The following is a 24,899-nucleotide window of genomic DNA, read 5'->3' as shown; positions in this document are numbered from 1 at the left end:
GCTAATTGTTAATTTTTTGATTTGTCAATTATTAATCTTTATATCTTTAATTGTTAATTTATTTATTTGCTAATTAGAAATTGAAAATCCTTAGTTTAGGATTCAATCCTTTGTATAATTTCTCGGTAAAAGATTACATAACTAATACTACGTATTAGAGATTAATTAAAAAAATAATGATCAATTTAAAATGCGTAAAAAATATACCACTTTAATCTTTACTTCATGTATTAATGATTAATTTAAAATGCCTAAAATAGTTAGGACACCACTATGGAGCCGGGACCCTTCGACAACGAGGTACTTTATCTACGTGAGCATAGTCCCGGATGTATGGGATGCACCAAAGATCCTCCTCAGTAGAGTGGTTTGTACCCGTTCGGGGGAGTCAGCATAGGATATTCTAGAGGCTATTCCCCCACATCCCTGTGTCATAGATATACTACATCGGGGCGGTACCTACCGATGCATCGAGGTTGGTCGGCTTATGCACGATAGGGCTCTAGTGACGGCCATGATTGAGCGCTGGCGACCGGAGACCCATACATTTCATCTCTGCACTGGCGAGGCTACCATCACCCTACAGGATGTCGAGGTGATTTATGGTCTAGAGATTGATGGACAGGCATTGTATAGAGTGGAGCCTCCGGAGATGCTGCCGTATCGCCAAGAGTTGGCTAGGCTCACTGGTTTAGAGCCTCTGCAGAGGGATATGCGTGGACGGTGTCGGTTGTTGCGGTCCTCCCTCCATGCTCACTTGCGCCTCGTAGATCTGCAGGGTCCAATTGACGAGGCGACGCCTCAGGCTGATGTTGATCGACGTGCTCGTTTATATCTTCTCATCATATTCGAGGGCATCATGTTCCCGAACACGTCGGGTGCGGATATGTGCATTAGGTATCTGCTCTTTATTGAGGACCTATACCAGCTGGGATGTTATAGTTGGGGCGCCGCTGTCCTGGCTTACATGTACAGAGGATTTGATCGAGCCTCTATGGGAGAGAGGCTTGAGGTCGCTGCATTTAGCCCTCTTCTTCAAGTAATATATTTAAGTGTGTGTAGATAAAACACTAAATATATTTTTTCGAAATGACGACTGATAAATAATTTTTTTGATGATTATGACGGATATGGGTGTGGACTAGGTCGAGACCTTTTCGGCCCCATAGCGGCTCACCCTCCCGATGACTATGTCGCTGAGGATATGCCATACGCGCGGAGATAGTCGCGAGGCCGTACCAGAGGTGTGGAGACGCACCATGTCATTCTCCTATTTAGGGATCAGTTAGACCGCATGACAGCGCCCGAGGCAAGTTTTTTTTATTTAACATTAGTTTGTTATTTTTGTTAGTCTTTTATTGTTAACTAGTTGAATTCCTTTTATAGGATTTCATATGGACGTCGTATGATCAGATTTTGGGTCAGCTGCCGGCATTTTGTAGGGCTGGTGAGCACATGTGGACTGCACGGTGTCCATTGATCCATATGGACATCGTTGAGCATCACGCACCCGATTGCGTATTACGGCAGTTTGGGCATATGCAAAACATACCCGAGGCTACACGTTGGGAGCACACCCACTACACCAGGGACGAGCGTTCGATCGACAGTGCGGCATGGCGGGCGCGTATGCACCAGGAAGTCGATACATGGAACGCGAGGATGACGACTCTAGCGGCGGTCGGACATGACACTCCGGTCCGGCGAGTACATGACGTGGTACATGCATATCACTCGCTCCTTGATTGCCAACCCCTCGACGCCGCGTCCTGATGGCCGAGGATTTACATCACTCTCAGGAGCGTATGAGGCACTGTAAAGTTTCTTCAATCGTCGTTTTATTATGTATTACTTTACGAATTTATTCAATTCTTAAAATTTGCAAACGTACGCAACATCACGACTCGATGATACGCCATGAGAGCATTCCCTTACGAGTCCACCGACCCGGATAGCGATATATGCAAAGACGGATAGTTCATCTTACCGACACCGGTAATGACACGCATGAGTGAGTGGAATCGTGTAGATGAGATATACCAGAGGTGTTCCTTGTGTGGTGGGGGTGATGGCGTGGCCGGCCGATGAGGTGGTCGGGCCGGCGCAGGTGATCCGGGCGGCAAAGCGTGGTCGGGCCGCGCAGGTCTAGTAGATGAGCCCGACGATATAGCCCGTCGAGTTCCGTCGACTACGGATATCCCGTCGACTTCTTCTTCCGTGCCGTCGACTTCACGAGACTGGATATACGCCGAGATGGTCCCACATTATGATCCTTGGTCATCATTTCCACAAAAAAGCCGATTGGTGATCTACATATGGGAGGCGGAAATGAGGACATAGACATGAATATTATTTTCGATGACTACTTTCTTCGTCCTACAGCCAGGCCTACGGCACCATGTGCATCTCCGACTCCGCGGGCTGCTCAGGAGCTCTCTCACATGCCATCTCAGGAGCCTGTCGACACGCAACTTTATTTTTTACAATAAAATAATGTATTAATTAATTATTTTATTAATCTAAACTAAATTATTTACATGTATTATAGGCTCATTCTTCTGCGCCTGTGGACCCGTCTCACTTTGTTCGATTGACCCGTCTCTACCTCCCGCCCACAGCCCGGTAGCGCTCGTGAGACCGTTGAGGAGCCAGGCTAAGGAGTCCTCGACCCGAATGCCATCTCGAGGCCGTCGACACACGAGTTTATTTTTTTACAAAGAAATAATTTATTAAATAATTGTTTATATGTTATTTCATGTTTAGTTTATGATAAATCTAAATTAAATTATTTATATGTTATTTCAGGTTCATTCTTCTGCTCCTGTGGTCCAGTCTCCTCCGATTGAGTCATCTCCTGAGGCAACTCAGGTGGAGACCGCCGCCGTCTCCCAGGGGAAGCATATTTTCACCCAGGGCCTGAAGAAGGGAAGAAAGGATGATCATGCCATAAATCATCATGTCATTAAGAGGAGGAGAGAGGATCCTGATGATAGTGAGGGTGGTGGGGTTAGGAGGATTCTTAGGCCTTAGGAGATTGTATTTTTGTAAATAAAATGTACATTTTATTTTAATATTATATATATTTTTAGGTATTATTTTTTTAATGATAATTAGTTATTTTAGTATTTATTGTTGATTAATAATAACTCGTGCGACGTCCTACATTAATTAGAACCCTATATGTATATGTATAAAAAAAATTCAAACTTACTTCGGAGCACTTTACAACCTCTAAAACGACGATCTAAATGTATATGTATACTTGATGTAATGAGTCGATATTATTGTACTAAAAAAAAAATATTAAGTTCTATATAAAATATTTATATTCCGGTATTTTGAAACGTCACTAATTTTCGGTCAAAGTATGAAAAAAAAAATTTAATTTTGAGTTTGGTTTCCAAAGAATGAATATTGGGGTTGGGGGGAAAGGCACTTCACGCACAGAATACGCGTGAAAGGACTAAAGTGTAAATATACACTTTGGTCCTTTTACACACATAATCTGTGCTTAAAGTCTATTTAGATTTTTTTTTTTTTTAATGGATTAGTTTGGTTCCAAAAAATTATTTTTGGGTTAGAAAAGTCTTGGGTTCCCAAATTTTGCAAGAGTCCTGTGTCCCCTTCATTTTTGTTCAGAATGGACGAATTACCCCCCTTATGGGCCACGCGGCATGGAGAGTGTAGTGTATTGACCAAAAGAGCGTGAGACGAGCAAAAGTAATTTATTTATTTTTTGTTTTGTTTCAAAGGAGTACTACATTTTCTTCCACTTTATATGTTTTTACATTTACGTCTTTTTCCCCATTACCATTTCTATTTCTTCCTCTGTAACTCAAGATCTCTTCTGCATCCATCAATGTTCTTCTTCATTTTGTTTTCTGTTTTCTCTTTCTTTCTGATTATTTTAGTGGAGTTCAATAGTAGTGAGGAAGAAATATTTTTAAATCATGATTTTTATGTTTTACCGTTTGGCTCTGTTGAATTAATTGCTCGATTTGTTTGAAAAAAGCAATGTTATTGTTTTCTTTCTATTTTTTTTTTTTTAAGTTTGATTCAATGTTGAGGTGAAGAAGAAAGGGAGAAACGAAAAGGAAAAGAAAAGAAAAAGGAAGAAAAGGAATCAAACGGGAGAAATAACAAATTAAAAAGATTTATAAATTAACTTGAAATGTGTCAAGTAACGATTGATCCCTGCACATATTTCCTTATAACTACTGGGATTGGCCGAAAAAGGGGTTTGTATTACTTTACTTTGCCATTATATATAAGTAACAGCAACAACAATATACCCAGTATATTCTCACATGGTGAGATCTGGGGAAGGTAGAGTGTACGCAGACCTTACCCTTACCCTGGGAGGTAAGAAGATTGTTTCCGATAGACCCTTGGCTCAAGAAAAGGGTGTCAAGACAATAATAATAATAGACAGTAATAACAACATATAATAAGATAAATGACGTTAAAGAAAGAAACAAGCACGCTATATGAGAGATCTAAAAAAAAAAATCAACGAGTGCACAAAGATAATAATACTCCTAATACGGAAAAGAAATCCTCACGGCCCCCTACTAGACCTCTGTCCTGATACTCGACCTCCACACCCTCCTATCACGGTCATGTCCTCGGTAAGCTGAAGTAGCGTCATATCCTACCACATCACCTCTCCTCAGGCCTTCTTTGGCCTCCCCCTCTCTCTCTTGGGGCCCACCACTACCAGCCTCTCACACCTCCTCACTGGTGCATCAACGCATCTCCGCTGCACATGGCCGAACCATCTCAACCTCCCTTCCCGCACCTTATCCACCACTGGGGCCGCACCCACCTTGTCCCGAATCTTATCTCTCTTGGTATGCCCGCACATTCATCTCAACTTCCGCATCTCTGCTACCTTCATTTTCTGGACATGAGCTTTCTTAACTGGCCAGCATTCCGTCCCATACAACATAGTCGGTCTAACCACCACTTTGTGAAACTTTCCCTTTAGTATAGGCGGCACCTTCTTATCGCACAACACCACCGATGCAAGCTTCTATTTCATCCATCCCGCTCCAATATAATGTGTGACATCATCATCAATCTCACCATTCCCTTAGATAATCGATCGCAGGTACTTGAAACTTTCTTTCTTCAGGATGATCTGAGTATCTAGCTATACTTCCTCGTCCTCTACCTGAATCACATCACTGAACTTGCACTCTAAGTACTCTGTCTTAGTCCTGCTCAACTTGAAACCTTTCGACTCTAGGGTCTGTCTCCAAACCTCCAATCTCACGTTAACACCGCTCTGCTACTCGTCAATAAGCACAATGTCATCTGCAAACAACATGCACCACAACACCTCTCCATCGCCAAAGCAAACAAAAAAGAGGCAAAGAGCGGACCCTCGATGCAGGCCCATCGTGACTGTGAAGAGTTTTGAGTTACCTCCAACCATCCTCACCCCGGTATTGGCTTCATTATACATGTCCTTAAATCGCTCTAATGTAAGCTATAGGGGCACCTCTAGCTTCCAGACATCTCCACAAAGACCTCTCTTGGGACTTTATCGTAAGCTTTTTCTAAGTTAACAAATACCATGTGCAAGTCTTTATTCTTATCCCTATACTGCTCCACCAACCTCCTCACAAGGTGAATGGCTTCTATGGTCGAACGCCTCGTCATGAATCCGAACTGGTTCTTCGAAATAGATACTATCTTCCTCATCCTTGCTTCCACCACTCTCTCCTAAACTTTCATCGTATGGCTCAACAGCTTGATAACCCTATAGTTGTTGTAGTTCTTGATATCCCCTTGTTCTTGTACAATGGATCATCGTGCTCCATCTCCACTTTTCAGGCATCTTCAACGTCCTAAAAATAACATTCAACAACTGTGTAAGACACTCCAAGCCTCCTCTGCCGGCATTCTTCGAAAATTCTACCAAGATTTCATCTGGCCCTGCCACTCTCCCCCTGCTCATCTTACGCATAACCTGTTCAACCTTGACCCGCCTGCAGTATCCAAAATCGCAGCGGTTCTCTGTATAAATAAGGATGACAAAAATTTGCCGTCTCACAGTGGCATTACAATGTAATTGTTCATTCTGCTATTGTACACGTGGGTTGTGGCTGCCTATTGGCATTTGCACTCATGATCTTTTTCGTAATATTGTCAGTACTTTTTATGAATCTTTTATTGTTTCCATTTATATTATATGATATTTTTAACTTTTATAGTTAGTCCGAGAAAGATAATTTATTTATATAATTAAGAAGATATTACATTTTTTATAAAAGTATTCTTATTTGGGTAAGTGAATTTTGATATAACCGATAACTCATATTAAATAGGTATTAATTAAGCGTAATTTAGTGAAAACACTCTTTTTTTTTAGGAGTAAGTGAATTTTTAGGGGGTTTGTCCAAGCTAAAACACCATATAATATGGACCCAAAAAAATATTAGATTACCCTTTACATTATTTGTCATAATATCTATAGGTAAAATTTAGACAACTTTGGAGCCATATTTTCGTTTTCAACTCGAACATTTATTATATCTTACTAATTACTCTCTCTCCATTTCAATTTATATGGCGTTTTTTTATTTTTCAAGTATCCATTTGACTAAACTTTGAAGCTAAATAGAATTAGATCAACTTAATATTTTAACATTTAAATTTAGATATATAACACTTATACAAAAAGTACTATAAATTGCAATTTAAGTAAGAATTAATATCGTTAAGCATAAACTATATATGAAAACTAAATTGATTCTTGAGGTTCATTGGATGATTTTAGTTTTTTTCCTTAATTTCGCCTAAAACTAAGCTTAAATCACCAAATTTAACTAGCATAAACTCTTGCAACATGAATTATCATGAGTAAAATTAAACTCAATAAGTACAAAAAAAATCAATTTTTATAAATAAAGAGATTATATACTCACATATCCATAAAAGAAAAATCAATTTTTTTTTTTTTTTTATGATAAGGGAACCCGCAACCGCTAGGTGCGCACAGGGTAAACCCCTCTTCCTGTGAGTAGACCGAAAATCACATAGGAGAGATAACCCGCACTAGGCAAGCTCGGGGCGACGAGCTCTCCAGAAGGCAAATCCCATGGTGTCGTAGACAGGGGATTTCGACCTCCATTATGAAAATCCTATGCTCAACCAACTGAACCACCGAATTGTAGTTAATTTACATAATTTAACTTATATTACTTTACATAATGGCGAGTCACTTGTGTCTCTTCGGGATTTACTAATTCTCCTACCAAACTTTTTCCTTCATAAATAAACTTTTGTTTAAAATTTATCTAATTAGGTAGCTATGAAACTTTGGTAACTATGAAGACATATCAATAATACATATTTAACATGCCACTAAATCATATTAATTATTCGACAAAGAAAATACGATACAAATTATACTCTTTAATTAAAATATAATTATTTTTATATTTCATGTTTGGGCCCGGGCTTAGTAGTTGTCTTCTCAAATTCCCCTCTTCATAAACCCCTACACTCATACACTTTTCATTCACATACACTATACTGTCATCACACACACACAGTGCACAAAAAACTCTCCACAGTTTACACATTTTCAGTATCAGTTTGAGAATCCGGGAGACGAGTCCACCAACTGTCACGTCTGCTTCATTTTATTTTTTCTCCTCTTTTGATTTTTTACTTTCTAACTACTTCTTTCGTCCCAAAATAAGTGTCAACTTTGCAAAAGAAAAAAAAAAACCATAAAAAAGTCCCGAAATAAGTATCACCTTAGGAATTCAAGACAAAAATTGACATGTGTTTCCAACTATATTCTTAGCATTAAAAAGTAGTCTTCTTTAATGTTGTTAAATTCTCAAAAAACATCTCTAATAAATAACAGTAATTTAATAAACTCCACATTATATTTATTAATTAATTCGTTAATGAGCGTGATTTTTGCCAAGGTGAGACTTATTTTGAGACACAGGAAATAGTTCATTTCTGTTCTACTCTTCTATTTCAATTACTATTCTAGTTCTCTAAGTTCTACTTTTCTTCTTCGATGGAGTTCCAGTGGAATTTTGAAAATCGAGTTTGGGGGAAGGAGTTGGGGAGAAGACGAAAGGGGGTTGGGTGGGCTGGTCGGGTGGCGGGACAGGGGGTTCGGTTCTTTCTTTTGAAATGTTTTTTTTTTTTTTTTTTGATTAGTGAAATAGGTTTACTATTTCTTTTTTTGTCGTTTTACTCAAAATCCATTTTTTAATGATTTTGGTCCATTAAATTTTTTTAAAAATTAATAACTTGGTCCCAAGTGCCACATGTCATCGTTTTCATTCGTCCATCCACCAGAACATTCACGTGTGAGTTACACACTACATTTTTTCGCATTGACTATCATTTTGTGTTTCAAATATAATAAGAAAGTATTAACAAGTTTAGGAGACCGCCCATGTATTCTTTTTATTGTGGCTAAAATGTAGTTATTGATACAGTAACTTTTATTGCTATGGTAGTTAGCAAACAATAGAAAAAATGAAGAATCAGTTTTGTCAGTTTAACTTTAGATACTAGACACAATTTTTAAATTCGTAATTGAGATTTTGTAGGAATATATGCATAATATTGTAATAAGATTTAGTAGGAATATATCCATAATATTGTAGTGAGAATTAAGCAAATGATATTAGCGTAGTGCTTAACCTATGGGGGAACGGTTGTTTAACTTGCAATAGTCAAAAGCGAGGTACATGGCCAATTTTCTAGTTGCTTGTGTATTGTAAAAGGTTTAATCTTTGTGTGTGTTTATGGTTATATTTGTTTAGCTGGCAAGAGTATTTTTATTTTTTAGCTATGTTCTTTTGTGTCTTGTATTGATGGGAACTTGCAATGACAATTAAATATGTTTGCTTGTGGATCGTAAAGTTAAACGAGGCACTCTTTGAGTATGGATGCGGGAGATGTCTTCTTGACTTTGAATATCGAGTTGTCTAGTATAAAAATCAATTTGAGGCAATCTAGCGCACTATGATATGCTAAGAGCTTGAGGCAAGGTAATTAATTTCTAATTTGAAGCCAAGTTTTTGTATCTGTGAAAGAAAAAGAAGTGAGGCTCATTAGCATGCTTTCCTTTTTAATATTCAAATGACAAAAAAAGCTTGTCACTCTTTTTTCTTTTTCTTTTTAGGTTCTTCATGCCATTGTTATGTTCGCTCCCTACTGAAAGGTGGTTGCTAATAAACTTACTTGGGGTGCAGTAAAGCTTCTTTATCTACTTTGGTTGTACTTATCGATTCAGATACTGTATTTAACATGAAGGACTATGGACGCAGGTTCGTTAAATTGCAGCCTTTCTTGTGATCATACCAAGTTTGTGATCATGTTGTTGTCTGTTCCATAGTAGTTTGTCTAACTCTTGAAGCATGTTTTGCAGTTCCAATTCCTTAAAGTCAGCTGAAACTATGAGGCTTATTGTCTCTATAGGTTGTGGAGTCATGTTTGGCTTATTCATTGGAATTTCATTTCCTACTAGCTCATTAACCAAGGTATGGATAACGCCCTCCATTCTCATACAATCATATAATTTCATATGTACAATAAAACAAATTCTTTTGGTTTTAATTTGGCAGCTAAATATAACAGCCAGTTTTGTAAGCAGCTTCCCAATTGGTAGAGACAAAAATAATATCGTTTCATTCCAAAATCAAACAGATTCGTCAATCAAAAATCAGAATGCTGCAGATCAATTGAAGGTATATCCTTCCTTCCTTGCCTGCAGAAAATTGATTTGAAGGTCTAAACAATTTTGGGCTTTGGCAAACAGTAGGAGTATTATTTTCATGCAATTGCTTAAAATATTTATTCTAGCGCACCTTCTCTCTGCAGTTCTTCCAGAAGTGATGATTTTACAGAAATGTTAATTCGTCATGTTCTTGAGTGTTAAATATAGCAAGTAGAGCAGGATCAATTTTAAGTAATGAAAATGTATAGCTCAGATACTCGCTACTCCTGCGTATCACCAAACATATAAAATACTGGAGTTTCTAATCATGAAATATGAACACTTGTGCAAACACCAATCTTCGATATGCATCCTTCCAAGAATACAGAAGAAACTTATTCTTGCTATTTTCCATCAACACAAGACACAAAGTATGCACATTGAGTGATAGATCGATGCTTTTCAATAGATCCCTGCTCGAGCAGAATATATGGTTATCAGCAGTATTTGTTTTTGATAACCAGGAAATTCCCGAGGGCCAGTGGCACTCTGTTCGAACCAATGACGTGCGTCTAACCACACATCATGCACTACATTGTTAGAGATAGACCAAAGCCCTGGGGGCGGTCATAAACATTCCAGATTCTAGCCTATCATTCGTAGGAACTGATAATAATCTTCCAACCTTTTTTTTTCAATGTAACTTTTAAGTTGCACTCGCGATAGATGCTTTTGCATCATATTTAATTACAGGTAAACAGCAGACACATTTTTGAGATTATACAAGCTAAGATAAAATCACATTTTTATCTGATAGTCATCCTTGTTCTGAGCAGATTTGGGTCCCATCAAACCCAAGAGGGGCAGAAAGATTACCTCCAGATATCGTTTCTTCTGAGTCCGACTACTATCTCCGGAGATTGTGGGGAAATCCCAGTGAGGTAAGTGTTCTGTTTCAATTGGCAAACCTTAAGAATGAAGACGTTTACTTACAAAATCCAGAATAAAAATTGGGAAGAGGCAACTTCTTATCATATTTTATCTGCAGGACCTAGAAGGCAAGCCAAAATATCTGGTAACATTTACCGTTGGTGTTAAGCAGAAGCATAACATTGATGCTGCTATAAAGAAGGTATATCAGTTTTTTGCCAATATAGGTTCCTCCTTCTCTCTCTCTCTCTCTCATATATATATATATATATATATATATATATATATATATATATATATATATATATATATATATATATTACTCAATCCGCCTCATCCTGACCATTTTCCTTGTGCAGTTCTCAAACGATTTCACAATTCTTCTTTTTCACTATGATGGTAAGACAACTGAATGGGATGAATTCGAGTGGTCAAAACGAGCCATCCACGTGAGTGCTAGGAAACAAACAAAATGGTAAGTAATATGATAAAAGTAGTTTTAGACTGGAATTCTAATCAACTTTAAGTGGTTCTTTAAACCATGTTAGTGACAAGAACCTTACCTCTTTATAAGGTGGTACGCGAAAAGGTTTCTGCATCCCGACATTGTTGCCGCATATGACTATATTTTTATCTGGGATGAAGACCTAGGAGTTGAGCATTTTGATGCCACGGAGTAAGTATTCTGAAGTTTCCTGTGATTAACAGCTGATTAGATCCAATATCTTAGTCTTTCTGAATTTGTCCGTCAAAATCCAGGTACATTAAACTTGTCAAGAAGCATGGTTTGGATATTTCACAGCCAGGTTTGGATCCGAGGAAAGGAACAACATGGCCAATGACAATTAGAAGAGATGATGGTGAAGTTCACACGTAAGAGCCAGGAACCCCATGATATTATTTATGCACGAGTCCTGTTTGCTCTCATCCTTTTAATTATCTACTTCTTGACGTTTTCTCTCTGTTTATTCTTCCTTATTCTTGATTTATCTGATCAGGTTTACCAAAGAGAACCCAGGCGGGTGCTCAGATCCTCATTTGCCTCCATGTGCAGCGTATGAATAGCTCTCCTGTTTGTTATTTTGTTTCAGTTGTTAAGTTGGTCCTTACCACATCACTTCTCTGTTTTCAGATTCGTAGAGATCATGGCTCCCGTCTTTTCCCGAGATGCATGGCGTTGTGTGTGGCATATGATTCAGGTATCTTTTAAAAACCTTGCACATTAAACACGGAGAAGGTCGTAGACTTTGTGCTTTGTTGATATTGACTCTGTTTGTTTTGTCACTTGTAGAATGACTTGATCCATGGTTGGGGACTTGACTTTGCGCTTCATAAATGTGTCGAGGTAAGTTCAGCTTATCAATGAATTCGATCTCTTGGCTACTTTCTTTCACATACCGAATTATTTGAAGGCACTAAGTGTACTTTCTATTTTGAAGCCTGCTCATGAGAAAATTGGAGTTGTAGATGCTCAATGGATTATTCATCAAACTGTCCCTTCCCTTGGAAATGAGGTAACAATGAAGAGAATGTAGCCAACTATTGAATGTAACATGTTAATTGGTAAAAGTGGATCCAACACTCGCTATTGGAAAACGCTGAAAAAAGCATGACAAACCTAAATCAACCTTTAATCGTTTCCTTATATGTTCTATACAGGGGCAAGCAAAAGATGGGAAGGCTGCATGGCGAGGGGTAAGTAATTCTTTGTTACATTAGTCATATAGCAGTAACACTACTTTACCTCCCCCTCTCCGGGAAAGAGGGGTGAGGGTCGAGTTCTAGTTGGAAGAACAGTCGCCAAAGATATACTGCACATGCTTCTTAACCTTAAAGAACAGTTGCCAAAGATATATTATACTAGATGACAGAAAGATATACTAACTAGACATTCTTCTTTGAACACTTTGAGCATATAGTTTTTAGTAGCATCCAATCCATTGACAGTTCACTTTTTTCCTTTTAGCTACTTGTATTTCATCCTTTTCCACTTTAAAACTTGAATCAGGTGAATTGCTATGTGATTAATTGAGCTTGTGTTTGTTGTGGCAGGTGAGAGAGAGATGTGAAAAGGAATGGAAAATGTTTCAAAATAGGGCAGAAGATGCAGAGAGAGCCTATTACAAGTCAAATGGAATTGATCCTTCCAATTTCACTTACAGGTCAAATGGAATTGATCCTTAAATTTCACATCTTATTAAGTCAACATGGTCAAGTTGATGATACACAGTCTTGGCAATTTTGCCTATAGTAGTCATATTATTTTAAGATACATCAATTCTTTTAAATTGAAGAACATAATAGAGCTTCTTCAATAGAGTATTACATGATTACAAATGTACTTATCTAAATAAGTTTAAGAAAACATCGGTGATATCACCAGTCATTAAAGGTGTACTGCCCTATAATTCTCTACAGGCGTACTACATAGGGTGGTTCAATGAATAAAGGCAAAGAAAAAGAGTTAAAAGTGAATGCCCCATTTTTTAGTAAGCAATCCAAGTAATTTGTGGTTGTTACTTTCTAGACTCCATACTAATTGAAGAGGTTTGAAACTGAGAAATCCTCAAATCCTACCTTACATAGTCACATTCCTGGCGTACTTTCCCCCTCTTAAATAGTTCTTTCATCAGACAATGTATTTAAAGTGAACAGTCCGACGTTGAGCTTAACATTATTACCCTTGATTTGAACTATATTAGTAATATCAACCGATGGGTCAATTCCAAATTAGATAGGTCCGATTATATATAGGGCAGTAGTGGGGTGGCGCTGGGAAACATTTAAATGTGGTGAAGCAAGGCAGGGCGGGACAAAACTTATTCTTTGAAATACTTAAATGGGGCAGGATTAGTGGCGGGTCAGCACTGTCTATCTATCTATCTATCTATCTATCTATCTATCTATATATATATATATATATATATATATATATATATATATATATATAATGTAAAAAATATATCTTCAATAGATATTCGAAGCTGAAATAACTTTTGATTCTCGTCTTTCGAGCATCATTTTTCAACCATACATTCAGGATACTGTTAAAGATTGCCAACCAAGTGAGATAATAAAAGTTATTGTAGTTGAATTAATTCAGATAAAGTGCAAATATTCAAAGTAATCTCAAAATCAAACATAGTGGAAGAGACTTTGTTGCCATTTTCAATTGGAATAACCGTTACGGGTTTTATATGAACTTGTCGCAAGATAGAACGTACAAAATTATAGATCATATAAAGATGGTGAACGAACTTGTCTTATACGTACTAATCTAACTCTTAAATAACATCTAGAACAAAAAGCATATAACAATGTTAATATTGGTATTATTCACATAAATACCAAAAAGCATCAAATGAGCACTAATTTTTCCGAGCTTCACCAAAGATTTTGAAACTTACTGGATTTACTTAATGATAAATTTCAGTCAGAGATCTCTTGACTCTAACTCCTTCATACATGCATGCTAATAAAACATAAAAATAAAAAACATGTCTAGTGAACTGGTGAATGTTGGGTTTTAAAGATGGGATTTAAAACTGAGGTGTAGCGTAAATTGGAAAATGGACGGCAAACAAATTTGAACAAAGCTCTTCTGTACAAAGGAACTTTTAGGGGTGTACATGGACTGGGTTGGTTCGAATTTTTTAAACACCAAACCAAACTAATTGCATCGGGTTTTAAAATTTATACACCAAACCAAACCAATAAAATTCGGGTTTTTCAATCTCGAATTTTCTCGGATTGTTCGGTTTTCTCGGGTTTTTCGGGTTGTTTGGTTTTCTCGGATTTTTCAGGGTTTTTTTTGGGAATAGTCTTGATACAAAACATGTAACTTTTACTTCAAATATTTCTTTAGTCCTAGTAAGATACAATTATATGATTAAGGTGTTTCTTAAGAAAATAACACAAAATGTGAGAAGAGTGATGACATTGTATTAAAATATTCAACAAAAGCTAATATAATCAGTTAAAATAAATATTGCTAATTAACAAGCCATAAAAAAAATGACCATAATCTAAAAATACTAAATCATGCTAAAATAAGTATTACTTACATGACAAAGAAAAAAACTTAAGTTATGTATTTTTACTCTATAAATCAATTATGCAAAGCTAAATAATAGATATCCAACATTATTGTCATTCTTAGTGGTAAATTGAATTTCTTTTGTTAGGATTAGTGTTGAGTTGGTTTTGATTTGGACTTTATTTGAGTTACTAACATCCATAGGATATAAAACTTATTGACATTCAAAATTCTAAGTTCAAACTTGAATAATATGATAATAGATAAAAAAATTACGAAAAAATTTAAAAAATATTTATAAATTACTTTACAAATAAATATTTTTATGTATAAAATGTTTTAAAAATTGAATACATGTAATGTCAGGTTGATTTTGTTCGGTTCGATTTGACTTTTTTTAGTTAAAACAAAACCAAACCAATTACAGTCGAATTTTTTTTTCTAACACCAAACCAAGTCAAACCAAACCATTAATCAAATTTTTTTCTCGATTTGACTTGATTTATCGGTTTGATGCGATTTATCGATTTACTTTGTACACCCCTAGATTCATATTGAATGTAAAAAGGTAGATTAGTGTGCTTATAGATGCACTGGAGCCAAAATGGCATATTTTTGCAGCCATTAATCCAAAATAGGCTGCCTTTTTTTTTTTTATACCACAATGGGTATTTCGTTGGTTACTGTTCCTGTGCTTCACTGATAAGTTGCATTTTGCTACAAGTGTAGCGAAATGCAACAAATATTTTTTTTTTTTTTTTTTTTTGCATTTCGTGAATCTTAGAACGAAATAGGTTTTTTATTTTTTATTTTTTATATTTCGTGAATTTGAACAAAACTTGTTTAATTTTTTTTTTTTTTTATTTTTGCATTTTCGTGAAATTAATTTTTTTTTTTTGCATTTCGTGAATTAATTCATATAAATGATTTTGTTTTGTATTTCGTGAATAAAAAAACGAAATATGGAAAATACAATTTTTTTTTATTTCATCTAAAAACGAAATTGAAAAATATATATGAATTTTTTTTTATTTCGTTCATCTAAAAACGAAATTGGAATATATATATATATATATATATATATATATATATATATATATATATATATATATATATATTTTGCATTTCGTTGGTAGATCAACGAAATAGGATAATTTTTTTTTATTTCGTTGATATACCAACGAAATAGGAATATATATATATATATATATATATATATATATATATATATATATATATATATATATATCATTCATATACCAATGAAATAGGCCCAATACCTCAAGGATACGTAGACGTTCGGATCGTCATTTTACGGGTTGAAAAGGTGCCCGAAGTAAGTTTTGTTTGAAAAAACTTAGTGTTTGACTATAAGGTTATTTTAGTCAACTTTATATGTCGAGAAAATTAGTCAGCTTTATTTTCAAAAATTGAAACCGCAGAAGTGAAATTGACATTCACAGCTACATTACCCCGAAATTTTTACGTTGAAATCTATTGCGTATCATCATCTTATAAGTAAATAAAACTGAAAATTTCACACCAATTTGGAAAAAAATTAAAATTGAATGGGATAAAAGATGTTTTTTTAAAAATCGACTCGGCCAAACCGCCTTGCGACAGTTTGTCTGCATAGATCTCGAAAAAATACGCAAGTTCAAAAAAAAAACGCGTAAAACGGACGTCCGAGCGCAAAGTTATGACCATCTAAAGTTTGACGACTTTACAACTAGTTTTTCTCCCTATATTTTTTAGAATTATATTTATATTCAAAATAAAGTTATATCTTGATTAAAAAATAACAAGCTTAAATCAAAATCTTAAAAAATAAAACACCCTAAAGTTTCCAAACAAAACATATCACGATGTCTGGGCACATTATTGTACACAGAAAAAAATATCAGATTCTATATAAAATATTGACGTTTCGGAATCTTGACACACGACTAATCATTGGTCAAAGTATGAAAAAAAATACTAAGTGTTGCAAAAAATAAGGTTGGCAAATATAGATAGGACAATATTTATAAACGGAGAAAAGTAAAAAATTTCGCAAATTAAGTCACGAAATGTAAACGATATTATTTTGAAAACTATTCAATGCTCGTCTAAAACTGATTGAACCAACAGAAATGAACAAAAAAATAAAATTAAAACCATAGCGATATGGAGAGAGCGAGAAAAACGGTAAAAGGGGAGGGGGGGGGGGGTGGTTCGTTATATACCTACGAAATAGAACAAAACATTTCGTTGGTATATAAACGAAAAAAATAAATTATTTTCCGATTTCGTTTTTATATAAATGAAATAAAAAAATATATATATTCATCCTATTTCATTGGTATATAAAATGAAATAAAAAAATAAAATACACACACACACACACACACACACACACATATATATATATATATATATTTCTATTTCATTTTTATATAAACGAAATGAAAATAAAATTATATTCCTATTTCGTTTTTATATAAACGAAATGAAAATAAAATTATTTTCCTATTTTTTTATACAAACGAAATAAAAAAAAATTTATCCTATTTCGTTTTCTAATACACGAAATGCAAAAAAAAAAAATTATAATTTCCTATTTCGTTGGTATATCAACGAAATAAAAAAAAATATTTTATCCTATTTCGTTGATCTACCAACGAAATGCAAAATATATATTCCAATTTCGTTTTTAGATGAACGAAATAAAAATTATATTTTCCATATTTCGTTTTTTTATTCACGAAATGCAAAAAAAAACACTTATATTTCGTAAATTAATTCACGAAATACAAAAAAAAAACACTTATATTTCGTGAATTAATTCACGAAATACAAAAAAAACTTATATTTCGTGAATTAATTCACGAAATACAAAAAAAAAAAAATTCAATTAGTTTCGTTCAAATTCACGAAATATAAAAAAAAAAAAAAAAAAAAACCAATTTCGTTAAAAGGTTCACGAAATGCAAAAAAAAAAAAAATGCACTTATTAGTGAGGCACCGAACAGTGTTGTGTGGGTATTTCGTTGGTTATCCAACGAAATACCCATTGTGGTATAAAAAAAAAAAGGGAGCCTATTTTGAACTAATGGCCGCAAAAAAATGTCATTTTGGCTCCGGACTCCTTCTTTTAGCTCTTAAAAAGTTGAGAAGAGAGTGCCCTCACAGCGACTTGTCGCTTGGCTCAGTTTTAGCATTGATTGATAAATTTTTTAAACCAAATTTTAAATTAAATTCGCGGTCCCAGCAGCCACTTTCGAATTTAAAATTCCTGACTAAATAGACACCTTCTTTACGAACAGATGTCACTATTTACCAATTAGCTTCAATTGTTGGCTATAGATTTTCAAAGACTTTGCCTCGTTTCAAATATAGAAACATACTCTAAGAATTGCTTATGTGCATCATTTTTCAAAAGAAAAAGTAAGTGTCAGTGTGGTTCACTATTATTTGTTGAGTTCGCTGCAATTCTACAAGTTCGAATATTGCCAGTTTTGCAGAATAGTGTTCGTTCTATCACGAGAGAAATTAATTCAAACCTTGGGATAATTGTGAATGGATTAAATTCCTGATCGAAACACAATTTTCTATTGGGCTTGGAACTTAATAATTCTAACGTTTTTTCTGTTTCGAGCATATTTTTTTGAACACAAGGATAACAATAATAAAAATGAACAGGAAAAAAGCAGCAAGCCAATTTCAAATCCTTACTTGCTATCTTTTCTAAAGGAACTAGATTGGGAAGGCCGTGCTGAGCACGGGCCCAACACTACCTGTTTGAGCTCATGTTACCAACAGTTAACACAAGTTTAAGTATGATAATTTAGAGAGAAATAAGTTTAAAGTAATAGTGTAGTGGCAGTAGATATAAAGCAGACGGAAACAAAAGTAATAGTCAATTGCGGAAAAATAAGATTACTACAATTGATTTTGGGGATTCCTCTCCAGTTTTTTTGTCACTTCCTTCTAAACAACCTTATGTTGTTTTGACCAAAAATACATTAGCACATACCTTTCTTGCACTTCAAGAGGCATTTATTTTCCATCTTCAAGATTCAGCCTTCAATGAAAAAGTAAAAAATGTAATATATCAGCTCATGAAAACATTTAATAAACATCTTGATATAATATAGGTGTAAGATCTTGTAAGAACACTTACCAGTTGAATAAAGGATGAGGGTTTTTATTTTCGCGCCGCAGGGTCATAGTAGTGGTGTGCGTTTTGACATAATTGACTTTCATCGACTTCCCATTCAGTTGCTGAAAGATAGAGATCAGGTTTCCTAAATGAGATTGAGTTCCACGAATATGCAGGCTAGAAAGATGCTAAAGCAGCTAGTTTAATAGAAATGGTTATCGACAAATTCCTGGATTTTATCCTCTATAGTAATACAGAACTTCTTCAGACTAACATACTACATGCTACAGAGATAAATCATAATTTCGTACAATTCAATTTAGATAAAGAAAAAAAAGTGACAGACTACTCAAGGACCAAAATTGGTCTCAAAAGACATAACAATTAACTACAGGCAACCCAACAAAGATTCTTAATGTAGTTCAAATAAATTTCACCTCAACTGCAAACAACTTGGAATCAATTGGTGGAATTTTCTGTAACCTATATTCTATTCATGCCTATTTCATACCAATACTAAAGAATTCATCTTTCAAGACCAATCAGGGATGGTACTCTTGAAGAATAAACTTACCTACTGAACCATTTCATAGAAGCAATTTACAGTGTTTCTCTTTACATGAATTGATGGTGAGAAAACCAAATAGACAATGATCCATATTCCAGTTATGTAATCACATGAATGGACATAAAGACTACAACTTTTGTTACTTGCTATCAATGAGAAAGGAAACTTAGCAAACAAAGAGCCCGATGCTAGAATCTATAGAGATAGCCATATGCAGAGACAGGCCACAATTACTAAAACTAAAGTTCCATAAACCCAGATATTAGATAGTTGCTTTGTTTGAGCATAGGCAAGACATTTTGCAACATAAGATGTTCCTTATATATATATTGATGTTTGACAAAATCTTAGCAGAACATAACATTCCCTCAAGATATTAAATTACTTGAAAGAAAGTAGTGCATTATTCTGCCAATAAATCTAGAACTTTAAGGGACCAAAAACTTTCATAAGAAATACAATTTGGAAACCTGTGAAGTCTCTCTCAATCTCTAAGAATTTGAAGTAAGACCTAAATTTTCAACAATATTGCACCACCTAAAACAGCAGATCAAATCCACAAAAGCTCAAACATCAAAACACACACACCAAATCAAAGAAAAGATACACGGAATGAAAGTGAAAATGTAAAGTCTATATAAAGCCTAAATGCTTCTAAGAGTAGGTGTATAACAAATACAAACACAAAGAGGGAAGATGGCTTTTTTTGCGTGATTTTTCTATACCACCACAATATGTGTGGATAGGATAATAATAATTCTCCTCGGGACCACTTTAACAGTTATAACAGAAGCATTAAAGTGCTGAAATGCCTTCTTTTTTTTCCTTAGCGTCCTCATCGAAGCAAAATTCTTAGAAAATCTCGCATCTTCGTTTATTTAAGAAAGAAAGCAGTGTAAAGTAATTTTATATATACAAAGAAACATCTGAATACATTAAGGATAGAAATGCAAGTATAAACAAAATATTTATTATATTAATTAGTGGCTGGCTAAACCATGGTAAGTCATACAAAAGTTGAGCAACAAAGGAAAATTCCCAATGTTTCTGCAATGTTAGCATTTATGGCCAGTTAAAAGAAAGCAATTGAATTCTAAGTAACTTCCTAAACACAAAATGAATGAAAAGGTCAAATTTGAAACTTGAAACCTTGCACTGAAATATGATCATTTAGAATATCAATAAGCACCTACGTGGTAAAGATCTATAGATAAATCTCCATTGGAAAAATAAAATTGTATTTCGTACAAGGTAAGAAAAGGTTCTCCTACAATGAATACCCCAGAATAAAAGCTGCTAAAAACATAGTTTGTCCGTCCTATGACTTCTCTTTACCACAATCAGGTGCTCTCAACTCAATTAGTAGTAATTTAATATCTCAATATGCAGGGGACTAACATATGTTCGACCACGTATCTCATATTGTAATTATATTGTAAATGTTTATATTACTGTAGGTGCAAGCTAAACAACCTATATGAAGAGGAAAAGATCATTCAAGTAAATTCGTTATTACTTGAATAAGCACAGACGTTATTGTAAGGTTAATTTTTAAAAGAGCTGCTGATTCAGATACGTCAAGAACTGAATATTAGGAAAACTGCAGATGCATCACTACTCCAACCAAGAAATAATTTTTCAAAGCTTGAATTTCTTAGATAGACCAAACTTTTAGCTTCATAAACAAAAAGCACAAGATCCAAGTATCCCAGACCATTGAAATTTGGTCTTTTTGCATTTCGGAAGATATAATAACATACCTTTTGAGTTATTGATTGATGGAGTAGAATGTTTTGGTAAATATGCTGAAAGGGAAACACAACAAATTTGGTTAGTGGTTTTCACGCATACGATCAAACATCTTGGATGTGTACAGTGCGGAATCCCAGAACCACTAAAATTCGTTTATATGAACCTGATATTACACGCAAGTACATAAGGAAAAATGTATTGTATACATGGAAACAACCAATACTGTGAAGAAATTCCTACTACATATATCTATGTGTTAATAAAGTTATAGCTATAACTACCATAAGCAATGTCAAAGAGAGGGAGGAAACATAGCAAAAATCAAAAAGCCACCTAGAACTGAATAGTCTCCATCGCTAAAGGCATAAACGGAATATCACATTCCAATTTTAATGGAGAGAATACATGTAAAATTTGAAAGAAAGACATTAAGTCAAACGTTAAAGGCATAAACCAAACATCACTTTCTTTTGCAGTGTCTTGGACTCTGATCATTTCTTTTCCGAATACTCTTATGATTTAAATATCTAATCTTTCTTGAAACCATAAAGTTGGAGCAATATTAGCAAGAGTGCAATAGAAATACAAATGCAAGCAAATAGAATATGTCAACATAAATGCCACACATACACATACCAATACTATCCATTAGAAGTGGAAAAAAATGTACTTTGTAGGACCTGCCAAAAAAAAAAAAAGCGTCCAAAAAAATTAATTCAGTTGTTTTAAGCATATAATCATATAGCTTACACGCATTTTGTGCATAATGATGTTGCAATGCTAAAGCAGTAACATGAATATTACCCAAAGTACTCGTCAGGCCGAAAATAGAAAAAGCAGAGGAAAACAAAATACTTTTTAGAATGCTAAAAAACTAAGAGAAACACATTATATAAGGCAAACCATTATTCAATAAGAACTATGAACCTTGAAAATCCACCAGCACAACCAGATTTGGACACCCAGTTAAATGAATGTCACCTACCGATTAACAAAGAGAAAAAGAACAGAACATCACTGAAATTAAATCAAATAATTTGTTGTCAATTTCATAACTTTGAAGAGGAAAAATGCTACTAATTAGTTTTAATTATCGAGCAAAGCCGGATTTTGATTCATTTCAAATAACCAAAATCATATAGGTATCTATTTCTATTTTCAAACATACATGAGCAAATAACATACAATTGTTGATACGCACACCTAAAAATTTAAAAAGGAACAAAAATAACAACCATTATAGTTCTGTTTCCAAGAATTTGAAACATTGAAGAAAAGAGAGTGGAGAAAAGTCGGGAGAAAAGAGAAGAAAAACTTATCATATACTAACTTAGAAATACAGAAACACCAAAGACAAACTCGAACAAAAGCAGAGAAATTGAGAACGATGATCAGAATTGAACAGCAGTAAGGGAGGCCAGAAGCAGAGAAAGGGAAGCGAGAGAGATCTCTAGATCGAGTATATTCTAGAATCTATGTGAAGAATGAAAGAATCGTATATACATAGCAAGTGACTTTAGTTTCAATTTTGCCCCAAATGAAATATGAAAATAACAATTGTGCCCCTGTTCATCCTTACAAACTCCCAACAACAACAATAACAACAGCCCAGTGAAATCTCACAACGTGGAGTTTGGAGAGGGTAGAGTGTACGCAGACTTTACTCTTATCAAGGTAGGATGGCTGTTTTCGAAAGGCCCTCGACTATCCTTCCAAATTCTCATTTCTATATATTAGTAAAATGGAGCTCCTTTAAAATAAAATAAAATATTGCAAAGCGAAAAAAAAAAAAGTTAAATGGGACAGAGCCAGGCATGGCTTGGCAGGGAGATACATGTAAAACTTAAACAAGGAAGAAATTGAAAGGAGGCAGGCAGGGTAGGCAGAGGTAAATTCATGATTTAAAATTTATAGATTCAACTTTTAAATTTTTAATATTGAACTCATTATTTTCTAAAATTATGGATTTAAGCCTATCATTTATTACAATTTTAATAAATTATTACATATAAGTTTAACATTCCTTATTAAAAAATACTGAATTCAGATAAACCCTACGCTACAACCTAAATAGATCCCTAAAGGCAGGACAAGTTATAATTTGGCTGGTTAAGGTTTTCCTTGCCCCGCCATACCCCATTTATTTACACATTAATAAAGAGCACGCACGTTGAAGCTGAGATTTCAGACAAACATTGTAGGCTGTACCTCTTTTAAGTTGTTTTCTATCGTAAGTGTTAGCACAACACAGATTCAGGGGCGGATCTACTTGGGGTCATTGTTTACCTGAATATTCTCAGCAAAAAATTATAGTATATATAGGGTAAATTTTCTATGTTTATGTGCATATATTAACTTTTGAACACTCTCGGCAAAAATTACAGTATATATTTAGCTTTTTTTTTTCAAACACCTTAAATAAAAATTCTGGATCCGCCACTGCACAGATTATTATCAGGTGGTGCATGCACCTTTCTTTCGAGCATTTGGTTGTCATGTTCCTATTAATCATTCTCCCAAAATAAAGGGCTAAAGCTACGACTTTGGGTACACACCCACTAGTCTTTGTTTTTCCTTTTCTTTGTGCATTTTACCTAACCTTCTTTCCATTTATTTCTCTTTGGCGTCTATGTAGTTTGGTATTCCTCGTGTTACAATATTAAGCTCAACCAAGTCACATTAGGTTAATGGATGCTTCTGGTCTGAAATTTGTTTGCAACAATAAGAAATTGAATATTAAGCAGTTTTTTTAGTCACGTTCTTGATTCGTCGCTTTTTTCAACTAATCTCTTCCAGTCTATATGCAAGTATGGTGTCTGTGTGAGAGAATAGAGCTACTTTAAATTCGTGAGCTCTAAATTCTGAATTTATTGATTCAAATTATTCTTACTTTATAGAAGTTAACACTCCAGTCACTTTCCTTTTACAGTAAGCATGACTTTTTTTTCATTCTTTGCTCGCGATATAAATAATGATGCCAAATTTTCAAGGCAAAAACAACAATAGCTAACTCTAAATCATGAGTTTAATAAATCTTTTCATGCCTTTTTAACTGACACAAAGCATAAGCAATTACCTTACATCAACACACGCTCAAGCCGACTCTTGGAGTGCTTTCCTTCAATTCATAATTTCAAGTAAAAAGAAATAGATGACTGAAGTCATCGGATTTTGAAAGCGCTACTTTTATATTTAACATATGTGTTTTTAATTATTAAATCCAGGATGCAGCCAAATATTGTGATAAAATATGAAATGACAGATGCGGAGATGCCTAGATATTGTGTCTGTGTTGCTTGCCCCTTCTAGATATGTTTGAGACAAACTTGAAATAAATCAACAATGTTAGTATTTTATGAATAGAATAACAATTGATATTACAACCCTACGGGCTATTGTATAATACCACTTAACCCTGCCATGAGGCACAATGCTATTGGCTCTTCCAAAAGCCAAACTTACACGTGGCCCTTTCATAGTACCCCCACTTACTATCCCAAGTGAAAAAAAAAAGGGTCCAAACATTAATGGATTGAAGAACTTCTCATTTCTATAGCTCTCCATTTTCCCAAATTACATGTTAGATTAGAGGCACGTATGGCATGAGTTAGAATTAATGATTATAATTTAATTGACTAAACATAAGTCCCTAATCATAATTTATATAATTAATAACTTATCCATAAATATATTAAAATATTTTCTCTCTCTTCCTATTTTAATATTCCATCTTTTTTTCAATCATGACAACTCTTTAATGGTGATATTTTTC

At 34.5% G+C, this 24,899-nt stretch overlaps 1 protein-coding gene and 2 long non-coding RNA genes across 4 annotated transcripts; 1 reads left to right on the top strand and 2 right to left on the bottom strand.

Moving 5' to 3' along the window:
• The first annotated feature begins 8,799 nt into the window (after window positions 1–8,799).
• LOC132067187 (uncharacterized) lies at window positions 8,800–13,145 on the top strand. Its single transcript, XM_059460341.1, has 15 exons — window positions 8,800–9,032; window positions 9,167–9,311; window positions 9,413–9,524; window positions 9,609–9,731; window positions 10,537–10,641; window positions 10,749–10,832; window positions 10,990–11,105; window positions 11,205–11,306; window positions 11,390–11,503; window positions 11,629–11,685; window positions 11,763–11,829; window positions 11,922–11,975; window positions 12,070–12,144; window positions 12,290–12,325; window positions 12,683–13,145. Exons 2-15 carry the CDS (start codon window positions 9,292–9,294, stop codon window positions 12,812–12,814), a joined length of 1,197 nt encoding a protein of 398 aa, XP_059316324.1. The 5' UTR covers window positions 8,800–9,032; window positions 9,167–9,291; the 3' UTR covers window positions 12,815–13,145.
• LOC132067189 (uncharacterized) lies at window positions 10,046–11,327 on the bottom strand. Its single transcript, XR_009417084.1, has 2 exons — window positions 11,194–11,327; window positions 10,046–10,650 (listed from the first exon to the last, which is right to left on the bottom strand). It is a non-coding gene; the product is annotated as an uncharacterized LOC132067189 (long non-coding RNA).
• A 5,423-nt stretch (window positions 13,146–18,568) lies between the features above and the next one.
• On the bottom strand, window positions 18,569–22,615 carry LOC132067185 (uncharacterized). 2 transcript variants are annotated; one of them, XR_009417083.1, is made up of 3 exons: window positions 20,107–22,615; window positions 18,829–19,783; window positions 18,569–18,715 (listed from the first exon to the last, which is right to left on the bottom strand). It is a non-coding gene; the product is annotated as an uncharacterized LOC132067185 (long non-coding RNA). The 2 variants fall into 2 exon arrangements; XR_009417082.1 differs by having other exon boundaries at window positions 18,829–22,615.
• Window positions 22,616–24,899: the final 2,284 nt, after the last annotated feature.

This window comes from Lycium ferocissimum, chromosome 8 (assembly GCF_029784015.1).
Source record: "Lycium ferocissimum isolate CSIRO_LF1 chromosome 8, AGI_CSIRO_Lferr_CH_V1, whole genome shotgun sequence".
In the NCBI taxonomy this organism is placed as follows: Eukaryota; Viridiplantae; Streptophyta; class Magnoliopsida; order Solanales; family Solanaceae; genus Lycium; species Lycium ferocissimum.
Note: the sequence above shows the minus strand (reverse complement) of the source record. Positions and strands in the feature narration are given on the sequence as shown.

Excerpts from the sequence above, each read along its gene's own strand:
- LOC132067187 (XM_059460341.1), top strand. The coding sequence starts at position 9,292 with ATGAAGGACTATGGACGCAG. Across the intron at positions 11,106-11,204 it reads GCTAGGAAACAAACAAAATG|GTGGTACGCGAAAAGGTTTC; the intron begins GTAAGTAATATG and ends CCTCTTTATAAG. Across the intron at positions 11,307-11,389 it reads GAGCATTTTGATGCCACGGA|GTACATTAAACTTGTCAAGA; the intron begins GTAAGTATTCTG and ends GTCAAAATCCAG.